The sequence below is a fragment of the Mus caroli genome, unplaced genomic scaffold (genome assembly GCF_978045245.1).
Source record: "Mus caroli unplaced genomic scaffold, Mus_caroli_1 scaffold_4, whole genome shotgun sequence".
NCBI lineage: Eukaryota > Metazoa > Chordata > Mammalia > Rodentia > Muridae > Mus > Mus caroli.
In genome coordinates this window covers 147,013,902-147,026,876 of record NW_028227259.1, presented here as the reverse complement: position 1 = coordinate 147,026,876, position 12,975 = coordinate 147,013,902, and the positions used below count along the sequence as shown (strand labels likewise).

General features: G+C 53.4%; 1 protein-coding gene across 1 annotated transcript in view; it reads right to left on the bottom strand.

Annotated features, from left to right (window-relative positions):
* Window positions 1-347: 347 nt before the first annotated feature.
* The window catches only part of Foxk1 (forkhead box K1), a 63,723-nt gene continuing 51,095 nt past the window's right edge, over window positions 348-12,975 (bottom strand). Inside the window, exons 4-9 of the mRNA XM_021162477.2 lie at window positions 11,529-11,675; window positions 10,376-10,569; window positions 8,648-8,814; window positions 8,279-8,563; window positions 6,762-6,986; window positions 348-5,932 (exon numbers count right to left, since the gene is read on the bottom strand). Coding sequence (XP_021018136.1) covers window positions 5,652-5,932; window positions 6,762-6,986; window positions 8,279-8,563; window positions 8,648-8,814; window positions 10,376-10,569; window positions 11,529-11,675 — 1,299 coding nt within the window. The 3' untranslated portion in view covers window positions 348-5,651. The remainder of the gene's footprint in view (window positions 5,933-6,761; window positions 6,987-8,278; window positions 8,564-8,647; window positions 8,815-10,375; window positions 10,570-11,528; window positions 11,676-12,975) is intronic.

Below are 12,975 nucleotides of genomic sequence, written 5' to 3'. Positions count from 1 at the left end.
TGTGAGCTGCAAATTAAATGCCACCCCCTTTGTCACAGTGTTTCTTCACACACTGGCAAGTAACTAGGACAGACAGGCACCTGCAGACACACCCTGGCCCAGCGGTGGACCTGTGTCAAAAGTCAGGGAGAGATGGGCTAGCTCTTGCCATCTGCACACCATCTTGCATCCTTGGTGCTCAGGCACCTGCAGGACTCTACCTGACCCCATGGCTTCCTGGACTGCGCACCTGGGAGGTATGCAAGGAAACACCAGGGGACCAGGAGCAGGAGCGCATGTCCAGGCTATCTGTTGGTCTGCCCTTCACAGTTACCCACTCCGAGGGACCACTCATACCCTTGGGTACATCACTTTAATATATAATTTTTATTTCTGGTTATAGAAACAAATGCTAAGAGGAGAAAACAGAGCTTCCCCACCCACATACAACAACCGAATAGATAAAAGAACAGTTCAAATGAATGAAAAAGAAAGTAGAAATTTCCACTTTGTTATAGCTTTAAAACATTAACGTCTAATAATAGTTAGAAATCACATTCAGGTGTCAAAACTTTTTTTTTTAAAAAAAGGATGGTTCTGTTATAAAAAAATACTGTATCCCGTTTGAAATGAACGCCCAGGTGTTGCTGCTTGGTGTGTGGGTCCGCAGGCCTTTCTTACCCCTGCCTCCAGAGTGGGACCTTCGCTCACTGAGGTGGGGCACGTCCCATCTCTGGAACTCGGATTCCCATTGTATTGGGTACCACTGCTTTTAAAGCACTACTTGTTAAACATATCATGAAAATACTTGACAGCCACTGTAAAAAATGAAACAAAACAAAATCACACATGCTCTCACGCGCACACACACACACACATACTCCCTGAAGACCCTCCCCCAATTACTTTTACAGAATTATCATTCAGTTAAGAAAAAGAACCGCCTCACTATTGGCTTTAGCCCCTCCCTCACACGTGCACAGCTGCTGCCCGCCCTCCCAGAACACAGCAGAATCCAAGGAGAGACCTGGAAAACAGCTAGGGTCACCCCTCCCCACCCCACCACCTTTTCTCAGCCTAGGAATCAAGCTAAGGTATTATCAGGGATCCCAAATGCCCCTCCCACCCAGGAAGGACGGAAGAGGAGACCATGGGAGAGAAGGACCAAACTGAAATTATTCGATTTTTGAATTCCCAGTTTTACCAATTAAAAACAAAAGTTCTAAGCCAGCGAATTCAGACTCAGCCAAGGTGCCATTTGGACACATACAGGACAGAGAACATGAACACTCAGTGGGATCATAGAGCTCAGAGTCAGCCAGTCCCAGGGACGCAGGGGACACTGCTGAGGTTGCTCTAATGGTGGCAAGTGCTTCACATACGGGGTTGTGGACCACACCTGGCCACTGTCTGCACTCAGGCTTTTGGGGTGCCTGGGCCCCAGATTCCTCCACAATGGTCACCTTGTGAGTAGTCACAGGAACAGAATTCCAGAGGTAAAGCAGCAGGCCCTTCTAATCCTCCAACTCTCACAAGGCAGGTGTGTGTGTGTGCGTGTGCGTGTGCATGCGTGTGTGTGCGCACAGACAAGGGCTTAAGGGAAGAGGTCCTGGGGGCCCTAGGCAGCCTGTGTTTGACAGCTTAGCCCAAGTACAGAAACACATGCTTTCCATTGTGACTGAAGTACTCTAAGTATTTTGAGAGAGAGACACACACAGAGACAGACAGACAGACAGACAGACTCCTCATTGAGGGATCTTTACCACTGCCGGCTCGGCACCAGCTGTGAGGGCAACCCTCAGCCTCCAGTCCCACCGGCTCACCTCCCCTTAGCTCTCACCAAGCTGCTCTCCCTCTAGCTGGCCACTTCTTCCCTCCGAGCATCCTCTGTCCTGCCTCATGCCCAGGTGGTACCTCTAGAGAAGGCATGCGGCTGGCCTCGTCTGTGGGACAGCCCTGCCCAGGCTGTTATGCCCCGTGCCCATGGGGAAAGCGGGGGGTGGTGGGCAGGTTCTAGAATGTTCCCTGAAGCAGAGCTGAGGCCTGATAGAGGGGCCCTTGGAGCAGTGGGGCGGTGCAGAGGAGCGTGCAGGACCACTTGGGGGCTTTCGCTCTTTGCCATGGGTAGAAAACTACTTTTCCTAAGGAAACGTCTGCGGTTGGCTCAAAAATGTCCCTGCCAAGCAGCTGTGACTTTAGGGGTAGGGAGGGCAGAGAGAGACGCGTGCCGTATGCCAGTCTGTGGGGGCACCTAGGCCACACCCTGCTGTGTCACCAGTGTAGCAGCTTTTGGTACAGAAACAAACAAAAAAAGACAAAACGCAAACAGCGCTGGGCCATGGTAGTGTGTAGGCCATCACCGCAGAAATTCAGGAAGCTGAGGCAAGAGGACTGGGAGTTCAAGGCCAGCCTGGGCAGCTTTGTGAGTCCCATCTCAAGTTTAAAAAATCAAAATGGCTGGGAGTACAGCTCAGTGGTAGAGCACTGGCCTAGCTCACCTTGCAGGACAAACCCAAACAAACAAAACCCAAAGCAAAGCAAAGCAAAAAAAAACAATCCAGAGCCCAACAAGCAGGTGGGTGCAAGACCCACCCTGAGTTCAAGAGAACTCCCAAGATGAAAGGAGGCATTAAATGGGGAGCAGGACTGAAGCAGCAGGTGGAAGGCCTCTGTTCTCTGCCCCGCCCACCCGGCCCAGCTAGCCAAAGTCCCTGTCAGAGGGCTTGCTCTGGAGGGAAGCGGTGTTTGCAGTGGCAATCTTTGGAACAGCCCGACTTATCCTTTTTAATATTGCTTCTAAGCAGAGGTATTCTGAGAGACCGGAGACGAGGATCTAGGCGGCCGCTCTGTTCCCCCCGACCTAGCCTCGGGGTACCCTGTGGCCATTTGAGGTGACTTTGCCTCTCCTGGCCAGGATGTAATGTTTCCCACACATGAGGGACCTTTCACTAGAGCTGAGATGCCACCCCTTTCTGACTTATTCTAAGCAGGCACTGTGCAGGTCGGATGGGGAAGGGGGGGACTGGGTGAGCAATGTCACGTGGGTGTTAGGAAATTTGAGGGTTCTGAGGAAGAACAGTAACAGTCCACCCGCTTCTCTCTATGGGGAAGGAGTTCTTACATATCACTGACCTTTAACCCCTACCTTACACTGTTTTACCACTGCCCAAGAGGTTCCCTTGTCTATAAAGGCTTCACATCTGTTCCTGAACTGTTCCCCTAACCCAGGGCTTAGTGGGTGGCTCCAGGGTTGCCAGCCATGGGCCACACAGTGGATGGACATGGCCCTCCTGACTCAGAGCTCGTGGGAGCAAGTTCTGGCTATCTGTGCATCCCTGACCTGAGCACTGGCGCTCTGGGGTCTATGGCTATGGGTTGTGGGCAGAAGCTGGCGCCAGCTTCTGCCCAGTGGATGACCAAACCCATTCTGCAGAGCAGCAGTGCCAGTCTAGCCTCCTTGTAGCTCAGGCTGTCCAACCGGGCCTTCAGGCCGTGTACCGGGACAGTGTGTGTTCTCACTCTCTTTCCATACCCTTCCACGCCCCCGTTAACGGTGAAGATCTGCCTCAGAGCATGGAGCCCACGTTTCAGGAACCGGAACAGCAACCTGCTGACCATCTACAATCTTAATCTGCCTTGGAGGGTGACCATGGACAGCCCTGGAGTAAAGGGTGATGGAGGGAAAGATCAGCAGCTGGCACCAATGTCCCTTGTCACCTCAGCCCACTACACAACTCAGATCTCCACCCCATTCGTTCTTCCCCAACGCCACGCTCACACCAGGCACACACAGAGAGAAATTCATGCCAGTACCAAGGGAAGATGTGAGACAGAGCCAGCCCTCTGCCCACTCTGAGGGGCAACCCCTCCCCCAGCCACTATCACACCAGCCCCACTTCTCTGAACCTTTCCAGGCAACAGGCAGGAGACCTCCAAAACACTGGCTTGAAGCTGAGTACTAGAGAAATGACTGGCTGGGGAGCTTGGGAGATAGCTCAAGAGAGGAGGCAGGTGCTCCGCACTGGTCCCTGATGTGTGGGGGGCATTGGTGGCTTCAATGTCAGCAGCCATACAGCGGAGCTTGGACTTATCCATCCCGGTCATCTGCTCTCCTGTGACCACAGCCTCCAGGTCTGGAGTCCCTTCCAGCAAATGCAGCTTGTCCAGCCTGCTCTCTGCCCACAGGGCCCTCGGGCCTCTTCTGACTGGCACCAGGCAGAGAAGGCGGCTGGCTGGTGGGTGGTTTGATACCAATGACAGGGCCGTCTCTCCTGGGGCTCTGTCCAAGTTGTTGCCAGTTGCTTACCGACCACCCTCTAGGAGGACCAACACTGAGTTTCTGGCTGCCTTGAAGTTTCCTGTCGCACAGCCCCCATGACTGCTTCTATAAAATCAACTCTCATTCTCACAGAGAGAAACATTTGATGGCTCCTGCTCACGAGACTTGGTGTGGTGTATGTTAAAGTGCTGTTGGTCACTTGTCCGGCATGCAAAGGGACCTTCCCCGGGCGTCCCAGTCCTCAGCTGACCCCACGCTTTGGTTCTTGCTGCACTGCAATCAAACTTGGCACCGACTACTGTCCGGAGAGGTGGTTTCCTTTCCAGAGGATAACGGTCAGGTAGAAAACAGGGTTTCCATTTTCAAACTGGACAGGTCTTGGGGTTCTCAGTTAACTGGAATGGGGGTGGGTGGGAATGAGGAGACGGTGTGAGCAGATCACCACCCAGATCCTCGGCTGTCTTCCTGCCGCATACCATCCATCATCCATCACCCTCCCTGCTGAGCAAGTGGCTGACCGACTTCCCTTGGAGCTGGCTCAGGCTTCCCTGGAGATCCGTTTGTAGCTTGCAGCTCTCGACTCATTCAGTGCTGTGGGCACTGGCCCTGGGCTGACTTTCAACCCAGAGCTCTTTGATACATCAATGTGGGAGCCGCCCATCCTTCTTGGAGTTATCAGGGAGAGCGGCATGTTCACCAGGGCCTGGTGTGGCCGAGCGCAGGGCCTGTTGTTGCTTGGCTGCCTACAAAAGGGAACCTGAAAGACACATGGTCTGCTCTGTGTGTCTCAGGTTTGAGATAAGCCCAGATTCCATATTTAGCTGAAAGAAATATTTAGGGTCCAAAGCCAAAGCAGATCTCCCTGACCCCAGTTAATGCCACAGTCTCTGTCACTTCTGGGGAGAGGGCTCTGTATCCTAGCCTGTGACTGGAAAGATCTTGCCATTCTGTTTTCTGGTCTATTCCCAGATCAGTCACAAATAGGAAGTCCGTGGACCCACTCTCAGAGAGAGGAGCCTGGGTTTGCACTGTGCTTCTGTCCAGGCCTGGGGCTCAGGCTCTTGTTGTGGGCGCTGCCTGGGATCCATTCCTGAGGAGCTGGGCTAGATAGACCTTCTCCCCCAAGAACCAGGGAGAGGCGATGGCATGAGAGAGGGGTAAATAAACACACAGAACCCCCAGATTCATACAATCAAGTTGTCTGAATGTGTTTATGTGTTTGTTTCAAACCATGGGAGGACAGGAGATAAAAAGGAAACTGTCCGAGTGCGGCGGCCACCCACATGAGGGCTGCAGGCTGTGATGGGCTTTTCCACTCGGTCCTTGAATGTAGCTGCTGGCCACTAGGGCTCCTGTGGCGTGAGTTTCACTCCACCTTCCTGCAGGTGACACTTCACTCGCCGGTCCCTGGGCCCTGAGGGCCGGTGGCTGCCATAGCTGTGGGCTGTGTGGTGGCTGTCCCACCGGGTTCCTCTACCCGGGACCTCTTGACCTCGGGCTCTCCGCTGGAAGAGGCAGATGTGGTAGTGGAGGCAGCTGGGGTTGGCGCTGCATTAGCGGCTACTGAGACGGCTGCTGCTGGCTCCTCAGGCCCTACCTCGCACACTCGGGTGATGACCACTGGAGTGGATGAACTTGCCTGGGCTGCCAGGAGCTGCAGGGGGCTGCTGAGGGCTGGCGGTAGGAAGAAGAGGTTACTTAAGGGTCACCACTATTTGACCACTAACTGACCTGAGCAGCAAAGCCAGAGCCACAGTTCTTTCTCTGCCCGTTCCTCACACAGACTCCTTCTCCCCGCCGACAGCAAGTTTGAGTAAGACACCCAACACCCGACTCGACTCAGGGCCCTTTTCCTTGCTGCCTCTGTCACCCTGAGGATGTCCCTCCCTCCCTTCTTGTGCCTCTGTGATGCCGAATCTTTACATCACTTTAGTGGGATTTAAAATTGCAATGGAAACAAACCTCTGGGTCTGTCTGTGAGGGGCTTTAGATCAGGGTCACAAAAGGGAAGACCTATCCTGGCTGTGGTGACACCATCCTACGCTGGCTGTGGTGACACCGTCCTACGCTGGCTTCCAAGACTGACTAAAGTGGAAAGCAAGCTAAGGACCAGCTTCTTCTCCCTCTGCTCCCTGACTGCTACCATGCCTCCTTCCTTCCTTCCTTCCTTCCTTCCTTCCTTCCTTCCTTCCTTCCATTGCTTTTGGAAACAGATATTTTATTATAGCAAATAGAAAAATAACTGCCATGCCCGGGTGCAGAGAGACCTAGCCACCAGCACCCCATAGGCAGCCTGACTTCCTCCTCTGACCTCCACTCCATCCTAGCCAACATGGGGTCACCGGACCAGTATGCCTTCCCGAGCATGGTCTCAGTCCTGGCACACAGCAGGTGCATAGGACACTGAACCGAGTGGACTGGCAAAGCAGGCGCTCCCCTGAGCTGTGCTGCCTCAGGGTGGGTCCCTGGTGCTGGGCTCAGGCTGAACAGGCTGGGGCCTCACCATAAGCATTGCCAGTCAAGCTATTCGTGGGTACAGCGTGTTTTCCATTCTGAGTGACAGCCCGGACCGGAAGGTGGTGCTGCCCGATAGTCACTGGTGTAGCCGGCTGTAGGATGGTGACTGTGTGTCCGGGGACTCCTGGGGCCATCTGGCTGGCGACCGTCTGGATAACTCGGCTGGCTGCGGGGATTGTGGCAAATGCTATGGTGGGCTTCTCTTCTAAACCTGTGGGGCAGACGGCCAGTCAGAAGCACATGTGGCCCCAGCCACCGAGTCCCACCAATGCCCAGCATGAAGTTGGCTGAGGAGCAGGGAATGGGGCAGCACCGGGAGAGGCCTTCCTAGGATAATCCTTGGAGATATGTTTAAATCAACAGGGCTTTAGAACGTGCTGGGGATGGAGGTGGGGGACCGAGGATTTCAAGTCATCCTTGGCTACAGAGTGAGTTCAAGGTCAGTACGGGCTTCACGAGCCTTTGTCACAAACACCAAAAACAAAGTGAAAATTAAAAAAATCATAATTATAACTTCAACTACAACTGACCCAAACTTAGGCTGCGAGGCAAAATGTATTGTCAGGAATGAGACAGTTTGCTGTTAGGGCTGCGACTGTCTCTTTTGCCAAGATGTCATTTCCTAGTGGTGCCAGGGATTGAACATAAGGCTACATGCTCGCTGGGTCTCTGTCACTGAGGGTCATCCCCAGCCCCACTCCACCCCCTCTAATTGTTAAAGACAAAGTCTAGTTAAGTTACGCGGGCTGGCCTTCAGCTTGCTGCGCAGCCCAAGCTGGCCCCACCTCTGTAGGAGCTGGGAGAACAAGCCTGTGCCATCAGGCAGAGCCAGTCTCCATAATGACAACATTAAGGTACACAGATAACACTGAAACTGAGTCCCCAGTGGGAATAACGGCCAAGAGATACCACTTCCCAGAGAGCTCTGAGGCTGCCTTTCACAAAACTGAGTGTATCGCCAATGTCTACACATAGCTCCTTAGGAAGGAGATGAGACATAGGCATGAGATGTCTGTCTGTAATCTCAGCAGTACCAAGGCAAGGTGACAGTGGGTCTGAAGCCAGCCCACCCAGTATGTGTCATACTGAGACACTGTCTAAAAATAAATAAACAGCTGGAGAGATGGTCCAGTGGTTAAGCCCATCCATATAGTGGTTCACAACTGTCAACTCCAGTTTGAGGGTATCTGATGCCCCTTTCTGGCCTCCTCAGGCACTGTAGTACAGACACGGCACACAAAACACCCATATACACAGAATAAAACAACAACAACAACAAAAAAACAACCAATCTTTTAAATAAGTAAATTAGGACTGCATCTTGACTGTTTCTTTGAATGAAAACAAAGTTTAAATGCACAGCCCTGTCAGTGACGGCAGAACTAAGTCCCCAGGGGGAAGCCACACTGTCTTAAACTCTAGGACGACAGTAACCAAGTCCCACCTCCCTGCTGGCCCGGGCTCACCCTGCCTAACAGTGACAACTGTGCTGGGTCACATTACCTCGAGCCTCATTGCCCAGGTCCAACACGGCTGTGCCTGCTGTGTCGTGGGAGGTCCCGGTCGAGCCCTGGCTAGCCAGGATGTACCCGTTGGCTGAGTTGGCAGAGGTGGTAACCACCCTCACCATGGTGACGGTAGGGGCCTGCTGGACCACATGGATGGCGTGGCCTGAGGGCTGCTGTGAGGTCACTATGGAAGCTGGCATGTAGGCGACAGGCTTAGCCACTAGGTTGGAAGGTCGGGGAGGGACAGCCATGATCACCGGCTGGGCGCTGACAGGGGAGCCTGCAGGATGACATAGAGGACAGTGATGTGGATAGGCGGCACCCAGTCTGCCACATCCGGGAAGAGGATGAACCTGTGTCTTACCTGGGGCACTCTGGGAATAGCGGTACTCTGGAACAGAGGCTAACTTTGACCCCAAGTCGGGATCATGTGGAATGGGGGAGCCCTCCCGAGACAGGCACTCTGGGGTCTGCAGGCCACTGGAACGAGGGGACATCAGTCCTGGGTGGGTGGGTGAAGCTGGAGCACTCCTGAGAAGAGAAAGGGACACACCAAGGTGGCACATTATAATGGAGGAGGTAAAGGCACCCACACACCCCCACCCAGCCCCACACCCCCCCACACCCCATTCAACAATTGTGAGACATCCTATGCCTGCCCCGACATCTGAGCCAGTGAGTCTATGAATACAGGCCCCCCCCCAACCTCTGCTGAACAGTTTCTAAGGTGCACCTCACATGTCTGCCTGCACCTCCTGGGATGCGCCTCACATCTCCCCATGTCTCCACGTTGTACTTGCAGGAGCTTCTCCCTTATCTCCCTAAGGTTCTCCCTGGTGATGAAGACCCAGCACTGCTATTCCACGCAGTGGGGAGCTGGGTAGGAAGGTGCCCATTAAACAGGCTGAGGGGTAGAGGAAGGACTGCTTCCTAGCAACCGCACATTCTGCAGTACATACGGCATAAAAGGTCCTGCCACCCTCCAGGAGGCGGCTCAGCCTATGTCAAAAGAAAAAGCTTGTAGCCAGGTGTGACAATGCTGGCCTGTCATCCTTGCTATTTGGAAGGCAGAGGCTGGAGGGTCTGAAGCTCAGTCTGGACAACTCTAACTCCGAGTGAAAGGTGAAACAAACAGGGTTGGGGCGCAGCTCAGCAGTAGAGGGCAGGCCCGGCCTTACATCCTCCAGCAGGGGGCTGGGCTTGTGGCTCAGTGGTAAAGCCCCTACTACCAGGATGAGGCTGTTGACTGAATCCCAGTACTACACAAACCCTAGACTGCTATTGGATGACCACAAGGATGACTAGTGCAGATGCAGGCACTCCTATCTGAGAAGCCCCTCCTAGGCTCAGTGTGACACTGGGACAGAAGCACTAGGCTCTGCTGTCCTGTAGTCCTGAGAGTGCCTACCACCTGACCCATGTTAGTCAGGAGTCTCTCATCTGCTGGTGACCACAGGCAGACTCAACAGCTGTCCTTAGAAGTACCAGCTCCTGTGGACCACACGTGGTCAGAGAGAGCTGTCCAAATGGCCTTTACCTGCCAGGCAGGTGCACAACCCAGTGGAGCTAGCTATTAGTGGTGGGGTCTGTCCATCCAATTCTGCTTCCAGCAGACAAGTTATGCTCCCAACATTGCTCCATTAATAGAAGAGGGAGCTTAAAGTTCCAACATCAGCAGGGGAGCCTCTGGCCATTCAGTGAAAGCTCGGGTACCCTGCCCTTTGAACAGGTTATAGCTGGCTCAGCCTCCTACATACACCACAGAAGCAGTCAGTCAGCAGCCACCTCACTGACTGCATCAAGAAGCAGAGGAGAGGAGGGGAGGGACTGGGAGGGGAGGAGGGAAGGGGAGAGGGAGGGACTGGGAGGAGAGGAGGGAGGGGAGAGGGAGGGACTGGGAGGAGAGGAGGGAGGGGACGCTGGGTTCAGGATGTAAAGTAACAAATGAGTTAATGGGGAAATGCAGCAAAGAGAAAAGCCAGAGTCAAAGGGAACTCGTGCTCCATAGAACAGACCACAGTCCTCTAGTACCAAGCCTCCCCCACTGCTGAGACCCGGGGGTCTAGCCTCTACACACTGCCAGGGAGCTTACCGTGAGGACAGAGGCCCGAAGGGGGTGCGGAAGCAGGAGACACCTCTCTGTCTCCGCTTTCGGAATGCTTGTTCCACGAGCTTGGCTTCGGAGGCAGGGTCTATTCGCCAAAAAGAGCCCTTCCCAGGCTCCTCCTGGGACCGAGGGACTTTGATGAAGTAGCGGTTAAGAGAGAGGTTGTGTCGGATAGAGTTCTGTAGGAGACAGAGAGAGACATGTGTGGGTCACAGCCACCAGAGGGAGACCTGGTGACAGGCACCTGGCTGCAGGTGACCACCCCTCCCAGGGAATGCATAGGGCACAGGGTAGCTTCTGCTATTCAAACTTCACACAGTAAAATCCTTCACTGCTCTTTGTGGAAGAAAGAGACAAGTGTACAGGACCAAGCCAGGAATGGAGTAGAGCCGAGGCTGGCCCGGCTCAACACATATCCCGAGAGCTGGGTGTGGGAGGTCATGCCAGTCTCCTCAGTGCTTGGAAGGCCAAGGCAGGAGGATCATGAGTTCAAGGTCAGCCTTGTGGACCTGGGGGCTGTGGTTCCATTAGTGTGGTGCTGGCCTAGCTCGCAGGAAGCCCTGGGCTCCGCCCCCAGCACAAGATGAAACAGGCATGGTGAGTGCACTCTGTAATGTCAGCACTCAGGAAGTGGATACAAGAGGTTCGCTGATCACTACACCGAAAGTTCAGAGCCAGCCTGGGCTACAAGAGACCTTGCATCAAAGGAAAAGAAACAAAAGGTTCTTCTGGGTGAGTTAGCCAGGAGAGAATGCTAATTACAAAGTAAAGAGTCAAATGGCTCCGTCTGTACCACGTATGTGTAACTCGGAGGAGGCCTCACTGCCTCTGACACAGACAACGTGCACAGAAGTCACATGGGAACTGCTGCATGAAATGATGTGTGTGTATGCAGTTGAGGTCATAGTGCATGAAGCCCTGCACCGCATAATCTCAGCATGGCGGTGCATGCCTGCAGTCCTAGCACTTGGGGAACGGGAGGCCATCCTTGGGTACATAAGTTTGAGGCAAGCCTTGGCTACACGAGACCTTTATACAGAAACAAAACGAAACGAAACCAGCTCTCCAATGGCTCTGGAACACCACAAAGTACTGTGACACTTAAGCACGGAGTCTGCCCAGGCTCCCAGGGCCTCACCTGCCAGCCCTTGTCAGCAGTCCTGTAGTAAGGGTAATGTTTGGTGATGTGGGCGTAGATGCCACTTAGTGTTAGCTGCCTGTCCTGGGCTGAGGAGATGGCTTGCACGATCAGCTGCGCATAGGAGTACGGTGGCTTCGACTCGTCCTGGAGGGCAGAGTTCACATAAAACAGAGCGATTGGGGAGCAGGATAGAATCCCCCGACCCAGGCCACCCAAGCCCAATGCAGACCAAAGTGGCTGCTGCATTAAGTCACCCTGGAGGCCTGCCTCATCCATCTCATGCTTGCTGAACGATGGGACAATGAACTGACTGCGTCTGGTCCCAGCCATTGGAAGGTTGAGGCAGGACGACCTTGATTTTAAGGTTAACCTGGGTTATGGTTGAGACCTTGTTTCAAAAACCCCAAACAACAACAAAAAGAATTCAGAATAGTGCCTCTGGCCAGGTGTGCTGCATCTCTGTGGCCGCAGCATGTCTGAGTGTTAGGCTGGCCTCAGCTACTGGAGTCTCTCAAAAAAGCAGTAAGCAAAATCAAGGGCCTGGGGAAATGCTAAGTGCATCAAGAGCCTGCCTGCCATGCAAGCATCAAGACCCGAGTTTGGATCCCTGGCACCCGTGAGAAATAAAAGACCTGATGTTACACACTGTAATCCCAGTGACTCACTGGCTGCCCGAAGTCTACAGGGGGAGCACCAGCCTCAAAAGATAAGGTGGAAAAGAGCTAAGACACAGTGTGGGCTAGCACTGCTGCACATATGCAAGTGCGTGCAAACAGACACATGGAGGAAGGAAAGGAACAGAAGACATCCCAAGTCCCACCTCACTGGAGAGAAAACAGGTTTTGAATCATTGAATCCTGGAGTTTCTCACTCCCCAGCACACTATCAGCTACCAGACAGAAAGGAACAAAGACACAGTTATAAAAAAAAATTGTCGCTGATCTGGTGGCACAGGTAACTATTGAGGAGGTGGAGGCAGGACAGTCACAAGTTCAAAACCAGCTGGGGCTACTTAGTGAGACTCTATCCCAAAATAAAAAGCAAAAAGAGGATTGGTGGTATAGGCTCTGAAGACTCACTCCTGGGTCTGATTCCCAGTACCATCAAAAGAGGGCGGTGGGTGGCGCAGGCGCTAGTGTCGCACACCTTTAATCTCGGCATAGGGGAGGCAAAGGCAGGTGGATCTGTGAGTTCATGGCCAGCCTGGTCTACAGAGCAAGTGCCAGAACAGCCAGGGTAACACAGAGAAACCTGTCTTGAAAAACGTATAGAACAGGGTGGGTAGAAAAGACAGACAAATGTGTCACTTGTTTTAAAGACTATTAAACTCTGAAAATGTCTCACTAGCAGTGGGTGGAACAAGAAGTCCTGGGTTGGGGACAGGACTCCAGCTCACTGCAATGGCAAAGCTCACGTCTGGGAACTGACATGGGTAGATGGATCC